The 23,316-nt window shown below is 38.2% G+C and overlaps 3 protein-coding genes across 3 annotated transcripts; 1 reads left to right on the top strand and 2 right to left on the bottom strand.

Moving 5' to 3' along the window:
• Positions 1-7,739: 7,739 nt before the first annotated feature.
• On the bottom strand, positions 7,740-10,439 carry LOC103983921 (transmembrane 9 superfamily member 11). Its single transcript, XM_009401274.3, has 2 exons — positions 10,301-10,439; positions 7,740-10,119 (listed from the first exon to the last, which is right to left on the bottom strand). Exon 2 carries the CDS (start codon positions 10,092-10,094, stop codon positions 8,085-8,087), a length of 2,010 nt encoding a protein of 669 aa, XP_009399549.2. The 5' UTR covers positions 10,095-10,119; positions 10,301-10,439; the 3' UTR covers positions 7,740-8,084.
• An 8,261-nt stretch (positions 10,440-18,700) lies between these two features.
• LOC103984340 (homeobox protein knotted-1-like 13) lies at positions 18,701-21,772 on the top strand. Its single transcript, XM_065107306.1, has 6 exons — positions 18,701-20,078; positions 20,679-20,799; positions 20,942-21,129; positions 21,205-21,336; positions 21,431-21,567; positions 21,645-21,772. Exons 1-6 carry the CDS (start codon positions 19,707-19,709, stop codon positions 21,670-21,672), a joined length of 978 nt encoding a protein of 325 aa, XP_064963378.1. The 5' UTR covers positions 18,701-19,706; the 3' UTR covers positions 21,673-21,772.
• A 592-nt stretch (positions 21,773-22,364) lies between these two features.
• On the bottom strand, positions 22,365-23,090 carry LOC103984338 (ethylene-responsive transcription factor ERF084). Its single transcript, XM_009401826.2, has one exon. It carries the CDS (start codon positions 23,088-23,090, stop codon positions 22,365-22,367), a length of 726 nt encoding a protein of 241 aa, XP_009400101.2.
• Positions 23,091-23,316: the final 226 nt, after the last annotated feature.

Below are 23,316 nucleotides of genomic sequence, written 5' to 3'. Positions count from 1 at the left end.
AAACGTTAGTACTATGCTTGTGTTTGCGTCAAAGTGGATATGTCTATGTGAGGGAAGGATGAAAGCTATCCACCTTGAGTAAAAATGTTGTGGGTTGGAGGCAGAGCCTCCTCATTGGAGCTTTGGTTAAGAGGATTGACGGGTAGGCATTCTTGCGACATCAAGCTCTTCTTATAGTGTCAAAATATTAAGAAAAATCATCATTAACATATGAGTTAACTCGACATAGTCCAAACTTGAGGGTGGCATTAAGAGGGGGGATAAATTAGTGCAATAATATTTTTAATTAATTTTAAATTTTGATCAATAAATCAACACATTTCAAAAACTCAATTAATTAAGTTAAAATTGCAAGTAAAAAGAATAAAATTAAGTCATAAGTAAAGGGCAAATAAAGAGAGGCAAGCCGATTTATAATAGTTTAGTCTTCCCGATCTATATTCACTCTCAATTCCTCTTTCCTCGAGGCCATCGGCTTTCACTATTGATCTTCTTTCTAATGGGCAAAGATCAACTACCCTTGTTACAACTTTCTCATTTTTAGGCTAAAGAGAACTTTCACACTCTCTTTTTACACAAGACCTCTCACTTTTTATAACTTCGAATTATAACTAACTTAACAGAAGAAAACTCAAATTATACTAAAAATGAGAGTTTACAATACTTTTTTTCTCAAGAATAGATGCTCCATCAACCATGACATGCTTGAGTAAGGTATTTATATGTCCCAAATGACTTCAAGAATGAAGCCAAAAATTTAAATCCCCGAAATTTCAAGGCACGAGTGTACTACCACCAACATTGGACAGTACTATCATTGTAATAAAGCGAAAAATATGAGCTTTGGTGGTCTCTTGCCAAACTAGGTGGTACTACCGCTATCTTGGTTGGTACTACCATCGGCATGGGCGATACTATCATCAAAAATATCAAAAAAGCATAAATAGTACTTTTTGACTAACTCAAGCAACTATCACCTGGGCTTAGTAGTACCACCGCCCAAGCTATTTAGGCCACAAATTTGGTCTTATAATAGACACAATTCGATCTTGGTTCAAACCTAATGGTTTCCTTGACAAGTTAGCATATTTTTGGCCTATTATCAAGTCAAATTAAGCTATAATGACCTTGGTTAAGACTTTGATAAATCAACCATGCATATGACACTTTAATGAAGCTTTTGACACATTGTACGCTATTCCGACATGTTATCCATTATTTCGGCATTTCGTCCAAATATTCGGCATATTGTCCTTTCCTTCAGCATATTGCTCATTCTATCGGCATGTCGGTTTTCCCGTGACATCCAATCTTCCAGCACAATATACGATCCTTTTAACACGATGCCCTAACTTATAACATGAAGTCCAATCTTCGACATATTGACCAATCCTTCGGCTTGATGTCCAATTTTCGACATAATAATTTTTCAGTGCAATATCTGATTGTCCAGCTCGATAATTGGCCCTTCGGTGATCCAAGTCTGTGATCAAAATATTTTATATATCACTTATTTCAAAAATATATTTAATCTAATAAACTCATCAATTAGTTTCATCATAAAAATTCAGGATTCAATAATCTCCCCTTTTTTTATGATGACAATTAATTGATGACTAAGTTTAACAAGACTCCTATGTCTATTTATTATTTTAAAATGTTATGATAAATTTGAACTCAAATATTCATATATCCTTTTAAATATATATATTGAATTTAAGTTAAAAGAAATTTGATCTTGTCGATATTATGATTCAATCATTCAACCCAAAAATCAATATTCAATCAAGATTTAAATTTTAACAATTATCAATATGTAATATCAATCAAAATATAACTATAAATTAATCATCTATATAAATCAAATATTAATAACAAAAAAATCATAAGATATTATAACTCTTTTTCTTCATGCATGAGTCACTACTTCTCCCTCTTAGTTAATAAAATAATATGCTTATCTCCCATTGTTAATAAAAAAAATATCAATCATTACTTCTCCCCTTTTGTCATCAACAAAAAAAAAAAAAAAAAAGAGTGATGTCATGGTATTATAATACTACTTCTCCCCATTTGTTTCAATGTTCCAATTGTGTAAAAATAAAAATTACTTAATATTATTGTACATGAAGGATCTCAATATTGTGTCATCGAAGATAAGTTCAAGTTGTGGATACCAAGAGATCAATTGATGATAAAGTTTTAACAAGACTCCTCATATCTATGTCACCTTACAAATATAATGAACTTAAATTCAAAATAATATTTTTTTCAATATTAGTTTTGAATTCAAGTTGAGATAAATTCGATCTCGTTGATATTATCATTATAAGCCTAAATATTCAATCAAGTTTTAAATTTAAAAAAAAAATTAAGAAAAGTTAGGTATGAGTCATTACTAATAAAAAGTTATAAAAACATCATAAGTCTCCTTGTTCAACACATAATCTATGCATGAATCATTACTTCTTTATTTTGTCATCAACAAAAAATATGAGTTACTTCTTCTCCTTTGTCATCAACAAAATAGAAAATACAAGTCATGAATTTAAAAGAGTCATACAAAATAAATCTCAAAGTCATAAATACTAAAAGTTCATAATTTATTTGGATAAATCTTTTTCTTATTCATTAGTAAAAAGAAAAATTATAGGAGAACATATAGTAAAAGATCTTGATTTATACAAAATAAATCTCAAGAATACCGAAAAGTCATGTAAAATATAATGATTCATTTGAATAAATCTCCTCTTAATCATTTGCAAAAAGAAAGAATCATACGAAAACTAATAGAAAAAGATATTTAATCATGCATTATCGAGACCCATGAGTCATCTTTAAGAGCATCATTAATATATTTAGACATAATTTGAGATAAAAAATAATATTTGCACAAATATTTTTTAATGAAGAACGAGTTTGAACATCTGTTGATGTATTTCCAATAATTAGCTCCTAAGGATGTGCATCTATATACTTATATTCCTTAGGTAATATTTTTTTAGAAGTAAGTGTATCCAAGTTGCTTTAAGAAGAATCCTTATTCATATTCAATTTATCAAATTCAAAATCATTTTTTATAGTTACGAGAGATTCATCGAAAATAACATAAATAGATTCTTCAATCTCTTATTAAAAACTCGATAATCTTTTGAGAAAGAGAAATATTTAAGAATGCCTTAATCGAATTTTGCATTAAATTTTTCTAAGATATTCTTATCATTTAAAATAAAATATTTACATTCAAAAACTTTGAAATACAAGATGTTAGGTCTTTTATTATTTCATAATTCATAAAGAGTCTTAGATAGATGAGGTTTTATAAGAATCATGTTTATAGCATGAGTTAATGGCTTTAGCCCAAAAGTATTTAAATAAACTATATTCATTAAACATGATCCTTATGAGCTCTTATTCTTTCTCTCAACAACTCTATTTTATTACAGATTTATTAAAGTAAAAAAATTATGATTATACCCATTTAAATCATAAAATTCTTAAAAAATCATAATTTTTAAATTCACTATCATGATCAGTATGAATAGAGAAAATCATAAAACCTTTTTCATTTTAAACTTATTTATAAAATTTGATAAATTATTTTTAAAAATATTTTTATATGTTAAAAAGTATATCCAAGTATATATACAATAATGATTAATAATCATAAAAGCATATTTGCTACCTCCTAGACTTATGATATCAATTAGTCTAAATAAATTTATATGAATTAATTATAATGGTATAGATGTACTTACTTAATTTTTAGGTTTGAAGCTACTTCATATATGTTTTCCTAGTTGGCATACATCACAAATTTTATCTTTAACAAATTTAATTTTATGTATTTCTCTCACAAGTTTTTAAGTTCCAATTTATAAAATTAATTTCATACTAATATATATTGGTCTCCTATACCATAGTCATACATCATCATTCAAAATCAAAAAACAAATTGCATTGTGAAAATCAATAAGATCAATAGTATAAATATTATCACTTCTTAAAGCTATCATAGATTTATCAGTATTTGATAATTTTTATGATGCAATCATGAGATTCAAATTTAATATTATATCTCTTATGACAAAGTTGGCTAATGCTTATTAAGTTGTTTTTCAAATCATCTACTATAAATATATTTTTAATTAAAATATTTAATTTGTTACTAATATTTTTAATACTAATGATTTTTTCTTTTATTATTATCTCTGAAGGTAATATATCCTTCATCTCGGCAATGAGCTTTGAGAAGTTTGTAGGATCTCGGGTTATATGCTTTGAATATTTATTATGCATCTTTTACTCCTAGCTCTTGTTTAGAGATATATCTATAAAAAAAAAAAAAAAGATGTTTGTTCTAGGTACCCATTTAATTTTGGGTCCTTCATGGTTAGATCTATCTTTTTTTCCTTTTAACTTCAAATTATTTATGATTCATTTAGGAACTCAAACTAATTTAAGATGATTATATTTCTTAAAAGAGCATGTGTAAACATAATGACCAAACTTTCCATAAAAGTTGCATTTAGCTTTAGGAGGAATATATAGTGTGACTCCTTTTATAAATTTAATTGGCTTTCAATGTATGCTACTACTTGTGAAACTAATACTTTTTTTCTAAATACACAATCTTGCTTAGCAAGAATCACATTAAAAGATATTTTACATTTTAAATTTTTTTACTATTTATCATAGAAATATATTTTCCTTTTTAAGTGATTATATTACATCATTATTATCAGTAGACTCCAGTAATATTCTAGTTGTTCATTCATGACAAGTAAGATATTCTTTATATTTTTCAAAACATATAATTTTAGTTATTTTTTAACTAACTTATTTTTAAGTTTAAAATTAGATGATTCTAAATCTTCACATTTAGTGCAAGAAGTACAAGATATTGACGTATAATTGTCATATTTATTTTTCAATGTATCAAATTCATTAGCGAGTGAGATATGATCCCTTTTTAGCAAGCTTTATTTTTTACCAACCATTTTAAATTCATCATATAAATTATGAAATACTTCAAGTATTTCATCGAAAAAAGTTTCGGGAGAGTCAAATACCTTATTATTGAAAATCATTAAAGCATAATTTATTATTTTTTTTCATGTAATTTGCATATCATTTCATAGGTCATTATGATCCTATAAGTTCTTCAAAAGGAAGATTATTTAAGTCTGTAATTTTTTAGATTATCGTTATTTTTGATCCCAACTTTAAATCTTGCTCACAAATTTAAAATTAGTATAATTTTTACCAATAGCTTTTAATTTATTGACAATATTTGTAAAACAGGTATATATGTCACTAAGAGATTCGCTTGATTTTATTTTGAATAATTTATAACTATAAATAAGAAAATTGATTTTAGATTCATTTACACTATCAGTTCCTTCATGTGTGACTTCAAAGATATGTCATGTGCGATATCACAAGTAGTTTACTAATCTTGAATTGGTTTTATAGTGTAAAATGTACCTAATAAATTCATTAATTAGTTTTATCATCAAAATCCAAGATTCAATACAAAGTGACTCCAAGATGAAGGCATCAAGCTCTCGAGGCACCACCTACACTAAGACCAATGTCAAGAAAAATTTCACAATTCGATCCCTCTGACATTTAAGTCAGTTACCGAGGACTTATTGGGTATTCATTTTTGGGAAGAGAGCTCCTCGATAAAACATCAAAAATTACCTTTTATACAATGCCTTGAAGAATACAACCCATAATTGCTTCAATGTCCACATTTTGTTCGTATGGGAGACAGAAGAGACAACCCCGAATAGTATGCCCTAGACTTTTATCTACGGAGGCAAACGTGGAAGGATGAGTTGGATCTCTCTCCTTCCACCATAACTTCCATTCGACGCTTATATATCGAATGTTGACTGTTCGTTAATATATTCATTATCAATCTTTGTACTTTTTTTTTTTTACAATGACAACCACAAAGAATACAAAACCCAACACCAAACATTCATACACAGAATCTGTAACCAGAAAATTTGTAACAAATGAATGTGTTGTGGTGACAAGTATGAATAAATATATTCTTGAACAACAATCACAGAACAAACTACTGCATTGACATTAATATATTGTTGCATACTATTCACTGTTACATGTTTTAATGAGCATAACTCCATTTCAATGAGATTTATTTGATGCATGGAACTATATATTCATACCATACCAGATGCACTTTCTTTTGTGATTATAAAAACAGAAAAATAGTTATTTTATAATGAATTTGCTCTTGTCTTGAACTACAAGATTAATCTGTAACATATTAATGCTTTGTAGTCATGTCAATGAGGCTGATCATAAACAGCTTAATGGAGTTATTTACCTCTTAGGTTGTCCAGAGAATTTCTCGTACATACTTGACCCTTACTAGTAGGCAGAAGCTGTCATAAACTTCAGAACTTGCAGAGTCCATACTTAGAAACATATATGAGGATTGAATAAGGTGATAATAGCAACAAAATTCTCATAAATAGTTATATAAAAGCTAGTTTTGCCAAGAGATAAACATTTCCAGACTAATTACATTCTACCATTTAGGTCATTTGAATTAGGTGTGGGTTGTATGTTTATATTGGCATCAAACAATTGCATTTAGGACCATGCAGCAGCATACAAAATGTCCAAAGAATTGATGTTGCAGATTTCCTATGAGGAACAGAAAAATGCTGATGCCACAAGTTCTGTAGCTGCTGACAGCAGCAGGCATCTGAACTCAAAGGTTCGATTGGGTTGTTTTCCTTCTGAAGAAAAAGAAAGGAAAAACTTCTATTAGTCGAAAAAAAGGATGATAGAGGGATAGGAAATGAGCCTGCTTCACCAGAGTCATGCAAAAATGAAAGGGCCAGAGGTTCTAGCAAAAAAGTCAGATCATGATCTTTCGGAGATCAAACACAATATGACAAAAGGAAATCAGAATGAAGACAAACTTGGATCATCGACTTGTTGCATTAATTATGGATTCTGCATGCAGTGTTTCTGGCTCAATCGGGTTGTTTAATCCAGATAATAGCCCTCGTGAAAAGAGAACAGAAGCACAAAGCTCGAATGCATACCTGAACTCAAAGGTCTCAGCCACAGGAGCAGAAAATGTCCTTGCTGTAGAATGCTCCATACAGGCCATCAAGAATAGAAGCGCGAAGCTTTGTGAATCTGGATATCTGTACATGGTCATGCTTCCAGAGTTTTATATCCCAAGTCCACATCAAAACACTGAAAGGATAGCAGGCTTAGACCTAAAATTTTCTAAAACTGCAAGATCATGCAGTGTAAACTGCCAATTCTTTTAGCCATCTGAAAATTATTATTTAGTGATGGAACTTTGAATCCTTTACTGTTGTCATTTTCCAATTAGTGTCACCTCCGAGAATAGTGAAGGCTAGTTATAATACAAGCAACTTCTTGGAAACAATAAACAAAATGCCATTTCATTTCATTTACTTGTTTAGGAATAGCAGCCAGGTTTCTAAGATGTACTGAATATGAATAAGTCAGCAAAAAAGCTATCAAATGAATGATACTAATGCAGAAGACAAACATGATGAGGTCTTCATGCTACAGAGTTCACAAAAGAACCAACCATAATGACAGTGCAGTAGAACAAATGAAACAAAAAAGAGCTTTAAAGATTTGCAGTTACTGAGCTCAAAGATCTGTATGCTACATACAAAACGTAAAGAACTACAGGAGTTAAGAAATTTAGATGCAGCAAAATGGTATTCATTCTTCAAACAAGGTGCATTAGTTGAATAAGTTTACAGCTTAACATATGAAAGAGAAAAAGACGAGACAAAGTAAATGAACTGATAATTCAACAGATATACTCTACGACAAATTGAAGAGTTCCCAAAATGCAGGTAACAAAATGCAACAGCTACATTTATCACCAACTAAGAAGAACAAGCATATAAGGTAATATTTTCCCTATAGATTTTCCAAGCTTCCCATTGAAGACAAATCGAAGAAGATTCTATGCTCTTCAAATTTGTATCAGATCTGCTAATTACTCAAGTTCATCCTCGCTAAAAATCCCTTGCTGCCAATGTAGCTCAATCTAGTTTAACAGATGAGAAGAGGTAGTGAACAAACCAGAAGGATGAAATGAATCCAACTGTACCAGTAGCAAGCATGATGGCAATGACCATGAAGAGTGAGTAGCCAAGGTAAAGGGTGGCAGAGACCGGGCCACTTAAACTCTTAAGATCAAATACCAGGTAGTTCACCGAGTATAAGAAGATATATAGAGCCACTGAGCCGGAAGCAAAGAATGATTTCCACCACCATTTCCAGTCTTCCACACATATGTGCATGTAGGTAAGTACTAGAGAAACCTCAGCGCACACGATAACGAGGAGAATCAACACAACTAAGAGAAAGCCGAAAACATAGTAGACTCGGCCCATCCAAAGGCTTGACATTATGAAGAAAAGCTCAATGAACAGGGTACCAAAGGGTAGAGTCCCAGCTCCAATGACCAGCAACCATGATGGATACTTTTGTGGAGGGATCTCGCGAGGGATTTGATTAGTACGGACAGGGTACTCAATGTGGGGTGCCTTGGCACCAAGGAAACCACCAGTAAGAGTAAGTGGAACCGAGATGCAGAACCAGAGCAAGAGGAGCACAATGAACAAGGAAATTGGGATTGCCCCGGTGCTCTGGCTGCCCCACAACAGGAAATTTAATGTTGTCAAGATCAAGAAGGCAATACCCGGGAAGAAGCAAGCGACACGCCATGAGACCCCAACCCAACCAGAGTGATCCCCACATTTGATTGTCTTCCAAATCCTAACGGCAAAGTACCCTGCCACAATTCCAAGAATCAAGTAGAAGAACAGCATTCCCGTGATGAGAGTTCCACGAGATGCAGGGGACATGAATCCAAGCGCAGCGAACAAGATGGTCACGATTGCCATGCCAAGTATCTGCACCCCATCACCTACCATCACACAGAGCAGTAATGGATGGTCTGGAGCCCTGAAGACATCCCCGACAACAAGCTTCCACCCAGAGAGCTCCTCATTCATCTGTGCTTGTGACTCCTTATCGAGCTCTTCGTACCGGGTGAGGTCCCTCCGGACAGTTCTGAGTAAGATCACGAGAACAATGCCAGCTAGAAATGCAATCACCATTAGCGAATTGAGGATTGAGAACCAATGAACCTTGGCTCCTTCCATCTTCAGATAAGCATCCCATCGAGACGGCCATTTGATGTCGCTCTCGACAAAGGCGACCTCGTAGGTGAAGACAATTGGCTGGTTTTGGGTCAGCTTCATGGCCACGGTGATAGGATCGCACTGGATCTTGGCCGGATACTTATCGTACATCTTCACATTCTTGATCGATTCCGCGTTGTGCAGGAAGCTGCATGGCACGACCTCGAATCCGACCACCATCCAACCAGGCTTGCCGGATCCCGACTTGCCCGTCGTCTGGATCACGTCGGCGGCGTCTCCAGTGCTGCCGACCACCCTCGCCGCATTGGCGTCCTCGTACTTGTGCACGAAAACGGTGAACTTGAGGTGATTGAACACGTAGTAGGCGTCACCAGCCCGGACTCCGACCGGGTACCCCGTCCATCTGAGGACGTAGTCGTCCTTCTTCGTGTACCGGATCGCCGGAAGGTTGTCCAGGATCACATTAACCTGGTACATCTCGTCGATCCGCTTCTTGAGGAGATCGAAGTCCTGGGACGAGAGGGGTTTGGATCCACAGAGGAAGACGTCGGACTCGTTGGTAAACATCTTGAAGCGGTAAGGGGAGTTCTCGATGCGGTCGCCCATCAGGAGCTCACCGAGGTTCTCGGCACTGTCCTTAATGCCCTCCTGGGGACGGCAGAAGGGGAGGCTATAGTAGCCGAAGGGCATCTCGGTCTCGATGGAGGTGAGCGAGTTGACCTTCACCGAGAGGGCATCGCCGACCTGGTACTCGTGCGGGTAGCTACCAGGGAGGTAGAACCCGTCGCCGGAACGGAGGTCCGCGAGGGACGAGAAGAGCAACCAGAGGCCAAATCTGCGGAAAAATCCCATCTTGGCGGTGGATCCGGAAGCGAAACCCATCGGAGATGGGCTTTTGTTCACAGATCTGGAGAGAATTCAGACAGAAACCGGATCAGAAAGAGTAGATCTCAGCGTTGCGTGGCATTAGGAGTTCGATGTACAAATGCGCATCAAATCTGAAGGAAAAATCTTAACAAAATAGAAAAACATAGAGGAAAACAAATCAAACAAGGATGGATTAGAAGAGAACAGAGAACAGATCTGACCTGTGTGCAAGCGCCTTCAACTAGACGATGAGGGCAGGGAGATCTGAGAAGGAGGGAGAGGGCGACGCGTCTTTATAGTTCCTTTGTTGGGTTCCCGGTCGAGGTGGAGATGAAGACTTGTGGGCGTCCGAATTCCCAGAATGCCCATGTGACTTTCCGCAACTCCGCATATGTGTATATATAATGTGATTGTATGTTACGGCCAGAAACATGTGCATGCATCAAAAAGTGTGCCGTCGATTGGTCTGATCTGATCTGGTCTAATCTATATCAGATCCGGACCAACCGGGAACCGATCCGATCTGCTCATTGAATATGGACTGAGTTCAATCCTGTCTAATCTAATTTCCTTGTTATATATATATATATATATATATATAATATTTATTCATATAAATTTAAGTTTATCATATGAAACCTCGTAGAGTGAAATATCATTCACTGCTAAAGGCTGTAGCCAATGTCAAGCATTAATGATGATGGTAAGAATTATACATATATTTTATAAAAATGAGTATTTTATTCTGTGTTTGCTTGGAAAACTTCGACAACCAAAATGGAGGTTTTAGAATTAGATTAGGTAGTGCAGCATATGGAATCATACGACAGCTTTCTTCCTCTCACTGGTTTTACATGCAACCTGAGGACAAGTTCATAACATGCGACGTGGGGGTTGTCATGAGAAATAATGTCATCCATGGCGATACTATTCTTTGTCAAAAGCTTATAATGCATACATGTGCTGTTGACATGTTCAGCTGATACCAATCACTAAGTTTCAAGCCCCTCCATGGACGAGCAGTCACCACGTTCGCCCATTCGAGAAGACAAGAACAGTCGATCTAATTGGCCAAACTGTAGTATTCTTTTTTTCTCCATGAATATTGACATTGACATTGTTCTTACCTAACTTGTTATCTGTGCATAATTCTCTTATTCGTAATGCCTGATTCAATGTTTTGTTTGCTGGTGTTAGGTCAAATTCCTAAGGCCTGTACATGACAGCTTGACCTTGCAGCCGCCTAATTAGGTGGTAGAATTCCATTAAACATCATGCTCCAGTCTGCAAGTCATTTTCTCAATCATCTATTGTATCAATCAGAGCACACAGCAGGCAAAGAGGACTAATCACATCAAGCAAATGATCGGTTCTTCCCCAATGCAAGATCATGATTGCAGCGTTGCAGCATCGTTCGAAATAGCATACTGCGATGGGCATCAGAAGTGCAGTATTCTAATTAATGGGTTTAAGTAGACATGCAGATTGAAATATGTTCGTTGCTTAGCGAGAAGCTACTACTGCTTCACATGGAACCCATCTTCCTCCTCCGTGCGCCGCCGACAGAAGCCCCTGGCAGCTTGCAAAGGAGTGGAATGCGCAAAGCTTGCTGCCGAGCTGATGCCATGTCGGTGCCATGAGCGTCGAACCAGGAACGATATCATAATGCTGCTGTGTGGACAAGCCTTGGCACGGTCCTTGAGGTGATGCAAGGCGCACTTGCAGTCTCGGTGGTAGGGCCGCTGCTCGATGTGCGAGTTCGAGGCGGGGATGCAGCCCAGTAGTCTCTCAGCTGATCCGGCGGCCATCGCGTCCTCCTCCGCCCGGCCGCACTCGCACTTGCTCGACGACCTTGGATTGTGTCGCATCATGGCTTCATTTATACTCGATCTAGCGTCGCTGCTCCAAGCTCACCTGCATGTATTGCTTAGATATCTCCGGCCTTGGGTTTAACGAAGCTTGGAGACAAGGAACAAGAACATGGCGATCGAGAGGCAGCAGCCAAGGGGATCTTGGGAACAGTGAAAGAAAGAGACAAAGATCGTATACAACACTGTTTAAAACATTATTTTTTGTTTAGTATTATGATAAGTGAAGAAGTGAGTAATTTGGTGTGAAAGTTATTAATTTTATTCATCGGAGTAATTAGATTTTGAAGGAGAGGTTCTTCTCATTAAGATACTTAAATTTATGATTAATTCTTAAATTATAAATTGATTAAGAATTAAAATATATAAGAAAAGTAAAATTATTATTTCATATTTGTCTCTATTATAATCTTTTATTATGCCCTCGTAATATTGAATTTCGATGTGAATCTTGGATCGATGCAATTAAAATATCTTACGAACGAGAGGTTTTGTAATGAAGTCCACTAAATAGTTAGAAGTGCAAACGTGAGAAACACATAGTTGACGTTTGACATTTTGATCTTTCACAAAGTGAAAGTTGATGACAATATGTTTTATGCATGAATAAAATATCGAGTTAATGCATAGATAAATTGTACTGACATTATCATATTATGTTATAGGAGTGAATTAGGAGGTAATACTAAGTTCATGCAAATTAGTTTATTCAGAGTTCTACAATAGTAGTGGCAACGGTTCAGTATTCAACTTCAATGGTGGATCTTACGATTGTGTTCTATTTCTTAGAATTTCAACTGATAAGATTTGCTCCAAGGTAGATAATGCCGGCTAACTTAGATGTTCTGGCATCAGTGTTGCCTACCCAACCAGTATTGACGATGGAATGAAGATGAAGTGATAAATATTTACAAAGAAAAAAATCATGATTGAGAGTCTCTTTAAGATACTGTAGATACATTTTAGTATAGACCAATACGCAGTGGAGGGTCGATGCATGAATTCTGATTATTTATTAATTACAAATAAAATGTCTAAATATGTGAGAGATAAATATTGCAAGGAACCAAGTACTTGTGATATTGTGATATTGTGTGGGATCTGTAGTAGGCTATCATTATATAATTTAAGTGGCTCAATAGTGGAGAGTGAGGTGACAATTTCTTTAGTATTCTACATATTCGTCTTTGATAATAAATCTCGAATATATATCTTTTACTCTCGGGAAATAGCTTAAGATTCTTATGTCTTTGATGTATAATCGATTTGCTAATTACTCAAGGAATTGCTTAATCTATAGAATTATTATATGTGATGATAATATCATCCATATAGACTAGTAGATATATAATATATCACTTTTGTTATCTTACGAATAAAGAGGTGTTAGACTTGGAGTTGGTAAAGCTGACTGAAATAAAAAATGAGCTACTCTTGGAGTTTAGTGAAGTCCTTAAATAGCTTTTTATAGTTTTCAAATATAATTTGAATACGATAGTAAATAAAGTTAATGGGTTACTACATAACGATATTATCAGTTAAGATCTCCGGTAAAAAACTATTGTTAACATCTAGTTGACATTTATGCAAACCTTGAGTGGTAACCAAACTTAAGATGAGTCGAATTGTCATTAATTTAATAATTGAACTAAAGGTCTATATGAAATCAACACGATGTCTTTATTGAAACCATTTGGCCACTAGACATACTTTATATCTTGCTATGGATCCATTTGAGTTTCGCTTAATTTAAAAGATACACTTATACCCGATGATATTTTGTATGGGATGAGATATACAAGAGTCTATGTGACATTAATTTAAGAGGTAGTCAAACTCAGGATGAGTCAAATTATCATCGATTTAATAATTGGACTAAAGGTCTTTGTAAAATCAACACTAGGTTTTTGGTAAAATCATTTGGCCACTGGATGTGCTTTGTATCTAGCAATAAATTTATCCGGATTTCACTTAATTTGAAATATCCACTTATACTTGATGATATTTTATGCGAGATAAGATGGTATAAGTGTATATGTGATATTATAGAATATGATATCATATTCCCCATACATAGCTTTATGTTAGTGTAAAGATTTTTGGACCTAGGTAATGATTGCTGGTTCGATAGGCTCAAGTGGAAACTTGTGACAGTATGAAAATTAAGGATTTGATGTGGTTTGAAGATATCATTTTAGAGCGTATTGTCATGTGACATCTGAGCTCTATGGTATTAATAGATTATGTTGAAGGAATGAGAATTAGTGAAGATTTAGTGACACATGCTTGATTAAGTCGATAACTTTGGTGTCACTTAGCCAAGGAGAGAATAAAGACATTAATTGTGGTGCTGCTTCATATGGTATTATAAAGTGAGTTAGTGGAGAGGTAGATAATGAAATTATAAAGAGACGAGATATTACCAAACTGAAGTAATAAATTAATACATGTCCAAAGAAGAACTACTGATTGATGTGATGAGAGGTGCGATGGGGTTTGAAGTATACTCATATAAACCTAATAATCAATAGTTATTGTAGTGGCTAGTATTGCTGAAGAAGCAAGAATTTAGAAGGATAATATGGACTTAACAAAAATAATATGACATGATATAAAAACCATTTGAGTTTGAGAATCATGGCACCAAGAAGCATTATGTTTAAGGGAGTACTCAATAAAGATACAAGGCTTGAATCTTGGTATTAACTTATATGAAGTATATGGATATAATAAGGAATAACATAAATAACTAAATACTTTGAGTTTTTGAATGTTTAAAATTTTATAAAAATAATTTTTTAAATGGTGATTGATATTGTAGGATTGAGATAAGTATTCAATTAATGAGATAGACTTTAGTTTAAAGTACTGTTGACCAAAAAGTTAATTGAATATAGGTTTAGTATAAGAGAGTGAGATCAATTTTAACTATATATTCATGCTTTTGTTCGATGAAACTAACTAGTTGAGATGTGTATAATGGTGACTTAAGATATTGTATATCACATAATGAGAGGTACATTATTGTCACATGATATTCACTTCCTCAATAAAAGTAAGCTATCTTAATAGTAATCTGAAAGAATTTCTTGATCACATTTTTAAAATGAGTAAAGACTATGATGACTTCATATTTTTATTTAAGAGGATATAGCTATGTATATTTAGTAAAGTAATATATGGAAATGATATAAAGTCTAAAATTATCAAAGGAAATAATTAGGATAGAGTCTCAAATGTTAGTGTAGATAATTTTAAGTTGTTTGAAGAAGACATTTTAAAAGATAGTTTATGAGTTTTATTACTAACACAAGATCACAATAGGTTACAATTTTATTTGATTTGAAAGTTAAAAGGGAGTAATAAAAAATTAGTTATTATTGAATGAAGAATAATTAATGACCAAGGCGGGGACGCCACACATCAATTAGAGCGACAACTAAAGCAAGAGAGATAGGTTGAGTGATTTATAAAGTTGATGATAACTCATAAATATTATTTTTATTTTGGCTTCGGACCAACGATGCCCTCGTGCTCAGATTCTTTACAAGAATCGAGTTAAAAAGAACTCAATAAAGATATTATTTTATTTATAAAATTGAGAAAAAAATAATATTCCTTTTAATATGAGGTGCACACAAGGCATTATCAAGTGTAAAAATGTTTGTGTGAATTAAGTATTGTAGAATTAGAATGAGTAATATGGATTCTATTATCATCACCAATGATGATGTCATCATTGCTCCCATAGTCATTGTCAAGGGATAAGTTCTACAAATCAAAAGTGATGTGATGGAAAGTATTAGAGTTAATAATTTAATTGCTTGGATAAGCAATTATAGTAGTCATAATATTTGCTTGAAGTCAATTGGGTGTAAAAATAAACTTAGGTCGAGATCGATAAAATTTTGTTGCATATCCAATTTTATCACAGAGCTGACAGATAACTTTTTACTATTTGTTATTATGAGGATGTTAGAACCACAATTGTAGTTGAAGTTATTTTCTAAGTTGTTTAAATTGAAGTCACCACTATGGTTGTTATTTTAATAATGTAATGGAGGATGACGTCTCCGTGTGTTACCTATATATTCAAGAGGCATCTTGTTTGGTGATTTATTGAAGTTCTTGTTATCTTAATTATGTTTTTTTTTTTTTTTGATTGAATTGAGCTGTGATTGTTGGTCACATAATCTTTTCTTCTCGTTTCAAATATATTTTATGACCAATCAATTTGTCATATAGTTCTTTAAATGATATTGGTGAATCACATGCCCTAATTACTACCGTTAGTTTCTCATATTCGTTTACTAAACCACTAGAGTATTAACAATAACTTTTTCATTATTCAGGAGATGATCTATTAAAGTCAAGTCATTTATAATAACCTTTAGATTTTGTATATAATTAACAATAACACTTCTCTCTTATATTATTTATAACTTGGACTATGTTTTTACTATAATGTTGCATGAACAGATTAGTGATGCTATGGAGCCAATAATTGAGGCTTGGATGGCTTGTAGAATAAAACGAATTTATCATAGCCATAACTTATGATCTAGATTTATCATTGGGATGAGTTCTTTAGGTATTTGGATCTTTTTCTGGTGGATAATTAATAGAGCCATTGATAGTCAAATAGATTATATCCAAAAAGGAGATTAATGAATTTTGTTTGTTAAGATGTATAGTTGCTGCTTTTAGAGAGTTTGAAAGGGATCAAAGTTACGGTATTGACAAATATGAGTCCTGTAAATGAACCATTGTTTCCGAGCGAATAGAGTTGAAGGAGAAAGAAAACATATATGTCAGATGTGGTTGGATGCTACACTGTCTATCATTGAATAGGTAGTTGGCATCTTGCACCAATTGGATCGTTGCGAGTATTTGTTGTCTAGTGAGCAGAAAGAAGCAAGATGATGATCGATGGAGGAGAATGATTCGTCGATTGCAGTCGCTTGTGGTTGGTGGTAGTGGCAAATCTGTCGATCACCGACGGTGACAACAAGGTGCAAGAGGCATGTTAAATCTACGTATCACTGGAGAAGCAAACTCGTTGGTAGTGACAACAAGGTACAAGAGGCAAGTCATAGATCACGATCGTCGGAGAAGGAGAACGAGGAGACAAATAAGATTGAGGTTGATAGATTTCGTCACTTTAGCTACTGCAAACACGAGTGCTGGATAGATCGTCTGCTACGATATGAGAAGAAGGCCTCTTGGTTAAAGAAGGTTTCGTTGGAGCAAGAGAGGAGGATGGTTGCGGTATGTGTATAGTGTGAGGATGGGATAGAGGAGATGGCAACAACTGCTCACTGTGGACGTGAAGACTCGATCCTTGAGCACAGTAGAGATTAGATAGAAGAGGAGAAAGAGGGGGTAAAGTCTTGCTTAAGACAAGAGGAGCTGTGATAGTATGAAGAAATGATGAATTTGTTGTGAAAGGTAAGGTTCGCCGAACCGTACCGTACCGGCGTTTCGACGCTGGCTCGGTACGGTACGGTACGGCGTACCGAGCGGTATACCGAGGTGTACCGCTCGGTACACCTGATTTCACCGATTTATCCCTCCGAAAATACCTGAAAATTAAAAAAAAAGTTAGGATAGAGTTTTCAAGTTACAAATAAATATAGTAATAGTATAAGTTTAGCAAAATCAATGTAAATTTGGTAAAAATAGCATCACATATCTTTTTCGGGCTTTGAGGTAGTCTTGTTCGAGGTTCGTATTTCAGCTCGTTATATCTTGTCGAGTTCCATGATCTGAATCTTGAGTGGCATGTGTAAAATATTGCTCCTCAGTCCATTCACCACCCTCAAGTTGTGCAGACGAGACCAACGACTGCCCGGTATCACCGCCATCATCTGTTGAGGCACTGCTGTCCGTGTTGCTGTCATGTCTCTGGACCGAACGAGAAAGAGAATGTGATTGTGAAGGTGTCTCGTCGCCCGACTCGATTCTTTCCAACGATGCAACTGATGCTATTGCCTTCCCCTTTGCCTTTGCACGTTGGGCGGACGAGTGTGACCGTTGGGTATCGGTAGTTCCTCTAGCAGTTTGACTCATACCTCTTGATTAGAAAGTTCTTCCTCTTAATCTTTCCAAATTTACCTCGATTGAATTCACAAATCGTTGTTTTATAGAGTTTATGAGAGAAAAGAAATGTTTGAGAGAGAGTTTAAGAGAGTATAATGAAATAGGGGAGAGAAGATTAGTTTAAATAGGAGGAGAAAGGGCTCCAACGGTCAATTTGACCGTTGGAGCACTGTAGCACTACTACAGTGTGGTAACGGTCGATTTCGACCGTTACCGAATGGTACCGAGCGGTAACGGTCGAAATTTCGACCGTTACCGCCCGATATATACTGAATTCGGTGTACCGCCCGGTATAGGGCGGTCCGCGTACCGGTCGCCTCTCGGACCGGTACGTACCGCCCGTACCGGGCGGTACGCATCGGTATGGCGAACCTTGGTGAAAGATATTGATTTTATTCATTGGAGTAATATATATTTATACTCAAATTATATAATCAATATGTATTTAAAAATGTGATTGATCCTTAAATCATATATTGATTAAGAATTAAAATAAATAAAAAATATAATTATCGTATTTATCTTTTTCGTCTCTCATTGACTAATGTTAAACGGTAAATTTATGCGCTCTGGCAAATGAACATCTGACAGCATTTGCAGAAGGTGGAATAATCTGTCTCGGCCACTGCAGAGATAGCTCAGTCTCACCCATTAGATCCTCGCTGAAGGCCATGGCCATCTCCTACGGTGCCCACCTTCTGGACCACACTCGCTCAGATCCATGAAGAATACTTGAAGCCGTCCTCCCCGAGCACCCAAAGATGCTTTAAGCAGAGCCATTTGCCCTGCTTCCTTTCGTTCATTCCTTCCCACCACAGACATCATAACACAGTAGTCCTCTTCGTCATGAACGATCCCTCATTCCACTGCGTCCAAATGAACCTAAGGCCCACAAGGCTGCTGATTCCCCAACACCTTCAGTGTCTCATTCTTTTCCCTCCCTTCTCTCAGACTGACGGTCATCAGTCCTCGTTTGGAAACTTAGCTGGTGGTGGTGATCCGATGGCGCAGGTAGGTGGATCATTCCGCACGAGATACGAGGCGCCTGTGGGAGAGAACCTTTTCCCTTTGGCACGGCACGCGCTGAACTGCAACTACCTACTACAGTGTCACTGGCATTGTGGAACCTGGATGCCTTAATGATGTGCTATGGAGTGCAGTGTCACTGGCATTGTGGAACCTGGATGCCTTAATGATGTGCTATGGAGTGGAACCGCTGCCTTCGAGACCATCTGTTTCGAGACCATGGTAATAAATGCAAGCAACTTTTTGCAGAAATGGAGTCAATTGACCGAGAAAGACGGAGAAGAAAGAGAGGATATGTCGCTAACCTTCCCATGAATGAGTCTGTGGTTTACTGTTAAATATATGCTACTATGTCTCTCAGTTCTTCAGTGTTACGGTGGGAGAGGAGAGGAGAGAGAGAGAGAGAGAGAGGATGTTGGCCGCCGACAAGATGTCGGATTTGGTGTCATCGCTGAAACCTGACGGGGTGTCATCGAGAGATTCGCCCGACCTAGCATAGGAATGGTGGCATAGTTTGCCTGCTTTCGTTACATCTATATTTATCTTGGATTCCTTTGACTCCACTCGTCCCCGTCGCTCTCCCAAGTTTGCTGCTTCGACGTCGTCGCCGCGAGAGGTGTTGGGGCGGTGACGGATGATGGAGGAGCTCCACCACCAGTTCTCGCACGTCATGCCGCCACCCCCGGTGCCGCAGCAGCAGGGCGGCCAGCGCGGGTGCCTCCTCCCCTCGTCGCCGGGAGATGGTGGCGCAGGAGAGGAGGAGGAGGCATCGGCGGCGGGGGAGACGGAGAGGGCCAGGTGCAAGGCGAAGATTGTGGGGCACCCCTTGTTCGAGCAGGTGCTGTCGGCCCACGTGGCGTGCCTGCGGATCGCCACGCCGGTAGACCAGCTGCCGAGGATCGAGGCCCAGCTCTCCCAGTCCCACCACGTCGTCGCCAAGTACACGGCCGCCGCCGCCTCCTCCGCCGGTGCTAACCCAGACAACAGGGAACTCCATCAATTCATGGTCATCTCTCTCTCTCTCTCTCTCTTGCAAATCTGCTTAATAATCAGCAACCCATATAGTATGTTTTTTCTTTCAGTGGTTTGTACTCTTTGAGGTGGTTTATCATGTACCAACCTCCTTCCCTCCATTGGGATTGGTAAAAGTTTGCAGCCGTGAGAAGTAGTACATCCACAGTCTCTTTCCCAGTTGGTGGAGACATTGAGAGGGTATCAGTCACTGATGAGCGAATACAGATGAGCGTGTATGGCCATTACAATTGAACCAAATGGAATATCCCGTTTAATATCCACTACTGTTTCTCATTTCTATCTATATAAAAAAAATATAATGGAAAACATTTTTGGAATCTGTAATCGCTTCAGTACTTCTACTGCATCTTTTATCATCTCCTTGTAGATGTCTTTACCAAATGATGTCAAAGCAAGCAGATTACATCGCTGTTTCTTGAAACAGAGAGAGAGAGAGAGTAGATGCAAAATCCTATAGATTAAAGATCTCTGAACCTAAGTTTGAGTCTTGCTAAATTTGGACTTATGCCTGACATTTGAGGTAGACTTTATGTTAGAGCTGCAACTGATTCTTAATGTTTTCTCCAACCAGGCAAACTATGTGTTGTTGCTCTGTTCCTTCAAGGAGCAACTACAGCAGCATGTTCGTGTCCACGCAATGGATGCGGTGATGGCCTGTTGGGAGCTTGAGCAGAACCTGCAAAGCTTGACCGGTGATCAGCAGCTCTGGAACTCCTGATATGATCAATTGATCAGAGAGCTTAGCTTTAGTAGTCTCTGTTTCTTGTTTTATTTCGCTTGATCTCGTGTGGATACGGAGGAAAAGTTTGAGTGTAGTTTACGTTGTCTCTGCAGGTGTCTCTCCAGGTGAAGGGACCGGCGCGACCATGTCCGATGACGAGGAAGATGAAGAAGACGGCGACGTCACCCTGTTCGACGCAAGTTTGGATGGAACTGAGGACATGGGGTTTGGTCTTCCCACCGAGAGAGAGCGCTCCTTGATGGAACGCGTCAGGCAGGAGCTGAAGCATGAGCTGAAGCAGGTACACAACACACACACACACAGTAGCTGTCTCCATACATCATGTGAAGTTGCCAATGGCGTTGTGTCATCGTAGGGCTACAAAGAGAAGCTTATGGACATCAGAGAAGAGATACTACGGAAGCGAAGAGCTGGGAAGCTGCCAGGAGACACTACTAATCTTCTGAAAGCATGGTGGCAGTCCCACTCCAAATGGCCTTACCCTACTGTACGCAACACCAACTCCAGTCATCTTCTACCTCGAAGTTCCCTACACGATGATGCAGTCGACTGAACTGATACATTCCCTTTGAATCCTTCAGGAAGATGACAAGGCTCGACTGGTGCAGCAAACAGGGTTGCAACTGAAGCAGATCAACAACTGGTTCATCAACCAAAGGAAGAGGAACTGGCAGAGCAACCCTTCCCCCTCTACTTCTCTCAAGAGTAAACGTAAGAGGTGCGTGTCTATCTGCAGTCAAAAGTAAAGCCGAGGAGCTTCTTCCTCCATGGTCTAAAACTGCTTTAGCAATGCAGGGTGACGACAATGCCCGAAGCTTCATGAAGAATTGATCATGTCCTCCTAACTTCCAAATGTTTGTTCTCTGGGAAGGCTAAGTTGTAATGTTGCTGCTTACTAAAGCATTCAGTATGTGGACTTGTTATTACTACTGTCGAGGTTGCGTGGGTGTCACGTGATTTAGGCTCGTTGGGTGACGGAAGCGCATCTTATACGTGACGGAGAGGCGATACTATCATACGACATCACCTCCCAAAGCAGATACGTTTTCGTAGTGCCTCCGTAGCTGTTGGTTGTATACACATATATAGAGATGACAGAACGAATGCATTCCATCCATCCATCCATCCATCCATCACGCATCCATCGTGATGTCAGAGCCGTCCAATCAACAGATCTATGCATCCGACCATCCCACGCACATCCGTGCGAAGGATGAGATGGGGATGATCTCAATCCGACACTGCTGCAATAAATACTGCATCATTTCGTTTCATGTGTTGGGAGGGGACGAAGATTCCGAGGAAGAACAATCAGAAGCACATGTCATCAGAAAGCACAGATTCACTTCTTCGTCTCCCTCCCTTATATACCATACCATGCAAAAATGCCTGGATTTGAGACAGTAACACTAGAGATATCATTGATCTAAGATTGAAAACCCTACATAGATACCGTGTGATGCAACCATCGGTGGTACATGCTCGAGGAACCTTAACAGGGGAAGAACATGAGAGTCATTTAGGGTCGTCCCAAGTCGAAGGTTGTCCACCACCATCGACGTGAGCAACTGCAGGAGATGAGCTAAACAGCTGCGCGAATCTGGTCACGGTTTTGCACCTTCTCTTGCTCTCATCCTTCTCATCTCCCTGTCTCCTCTTCCTCCTGGTCTTCATCGGTATACCGGCACCGGCGACGTTCGTCTTTCTGCTACGAGTTGCACTAGGACATGAGATCATTGCGGCAGCAGCGGAGGATGAAGAGGAGGACGGAGCAGTAGAGATGGGCGTCGGGATGTAAGAGGAGGAAGGAATGGTGAAGTTGGTGCGGGCCTTGGACCCCCTCAACCGCCGGGCCGCGGCGTCGTATGCCCGCGCAGCCTCCTCGGCCGTGTCGAATGTCCCCAGCCAGTGCCGGCACCGCCCCACCCGGTCGCGTATCTCCGCCGACCACCGCCCCCACGGCCGCTTCCTGACGCCCCTGTAGCTCGTCCGCGTGGCCGCACTGACCCCGGTCCCCTCGGCACCGGCAACCGACACAGACCTCGTGCACGAATCCGACTGCGGCCTACCGAAGAGCACGTGGTACCCCACCACCGCCGCGATCCCATCGAGTTCCGGTGGCCGGTCCTGTCTGACCGAACCGGCCGGATCACCCGGCTCCGTCTTGACGTGGAAGAAAGGCAACGTTGATCCGGTGCCAATCGAACTGGTGATGGTGGTGGTGGTCGTCGTAGCTTCCATGACTTCGGGCCACTACCACCGTGCCGCCGCGAGGGGTGGTATATATCCACGACGAAGTGGTGTCGTCACTACGTAGGTGCGATTACCGCCGTCTCGAAGCTCGGCGGAGGGTGACACCTGAAATGACGGGGGTGGCAAACGCCATGCAAGCAAGAGGGGGGAAGGGGGGGAGGAGTGCTGCTGCAAGAATGATGTACTACTGTTACTGAAGGGCACTGCCGATCTG

Source organism: Musa acuminata, chromosome BXJ2-5, assembly GCF_036884655.1.
Source record: "Musa acuminata AAA Group cultivar baxijiao chromosome BXJ2-5, Cavendish_Baxijiao_AAA, whole genome shotgun sequence".
Classification (NCBI taxonomy): Eukaryota; Viridiplantae; Streptophyta; class Magnoliopsida; order Zingiberales; family Musaceae; genus Musa; species Musa acuminata.
This window is presented reverse-complemented; position numbering and strand designations above follow the sequence as displayed.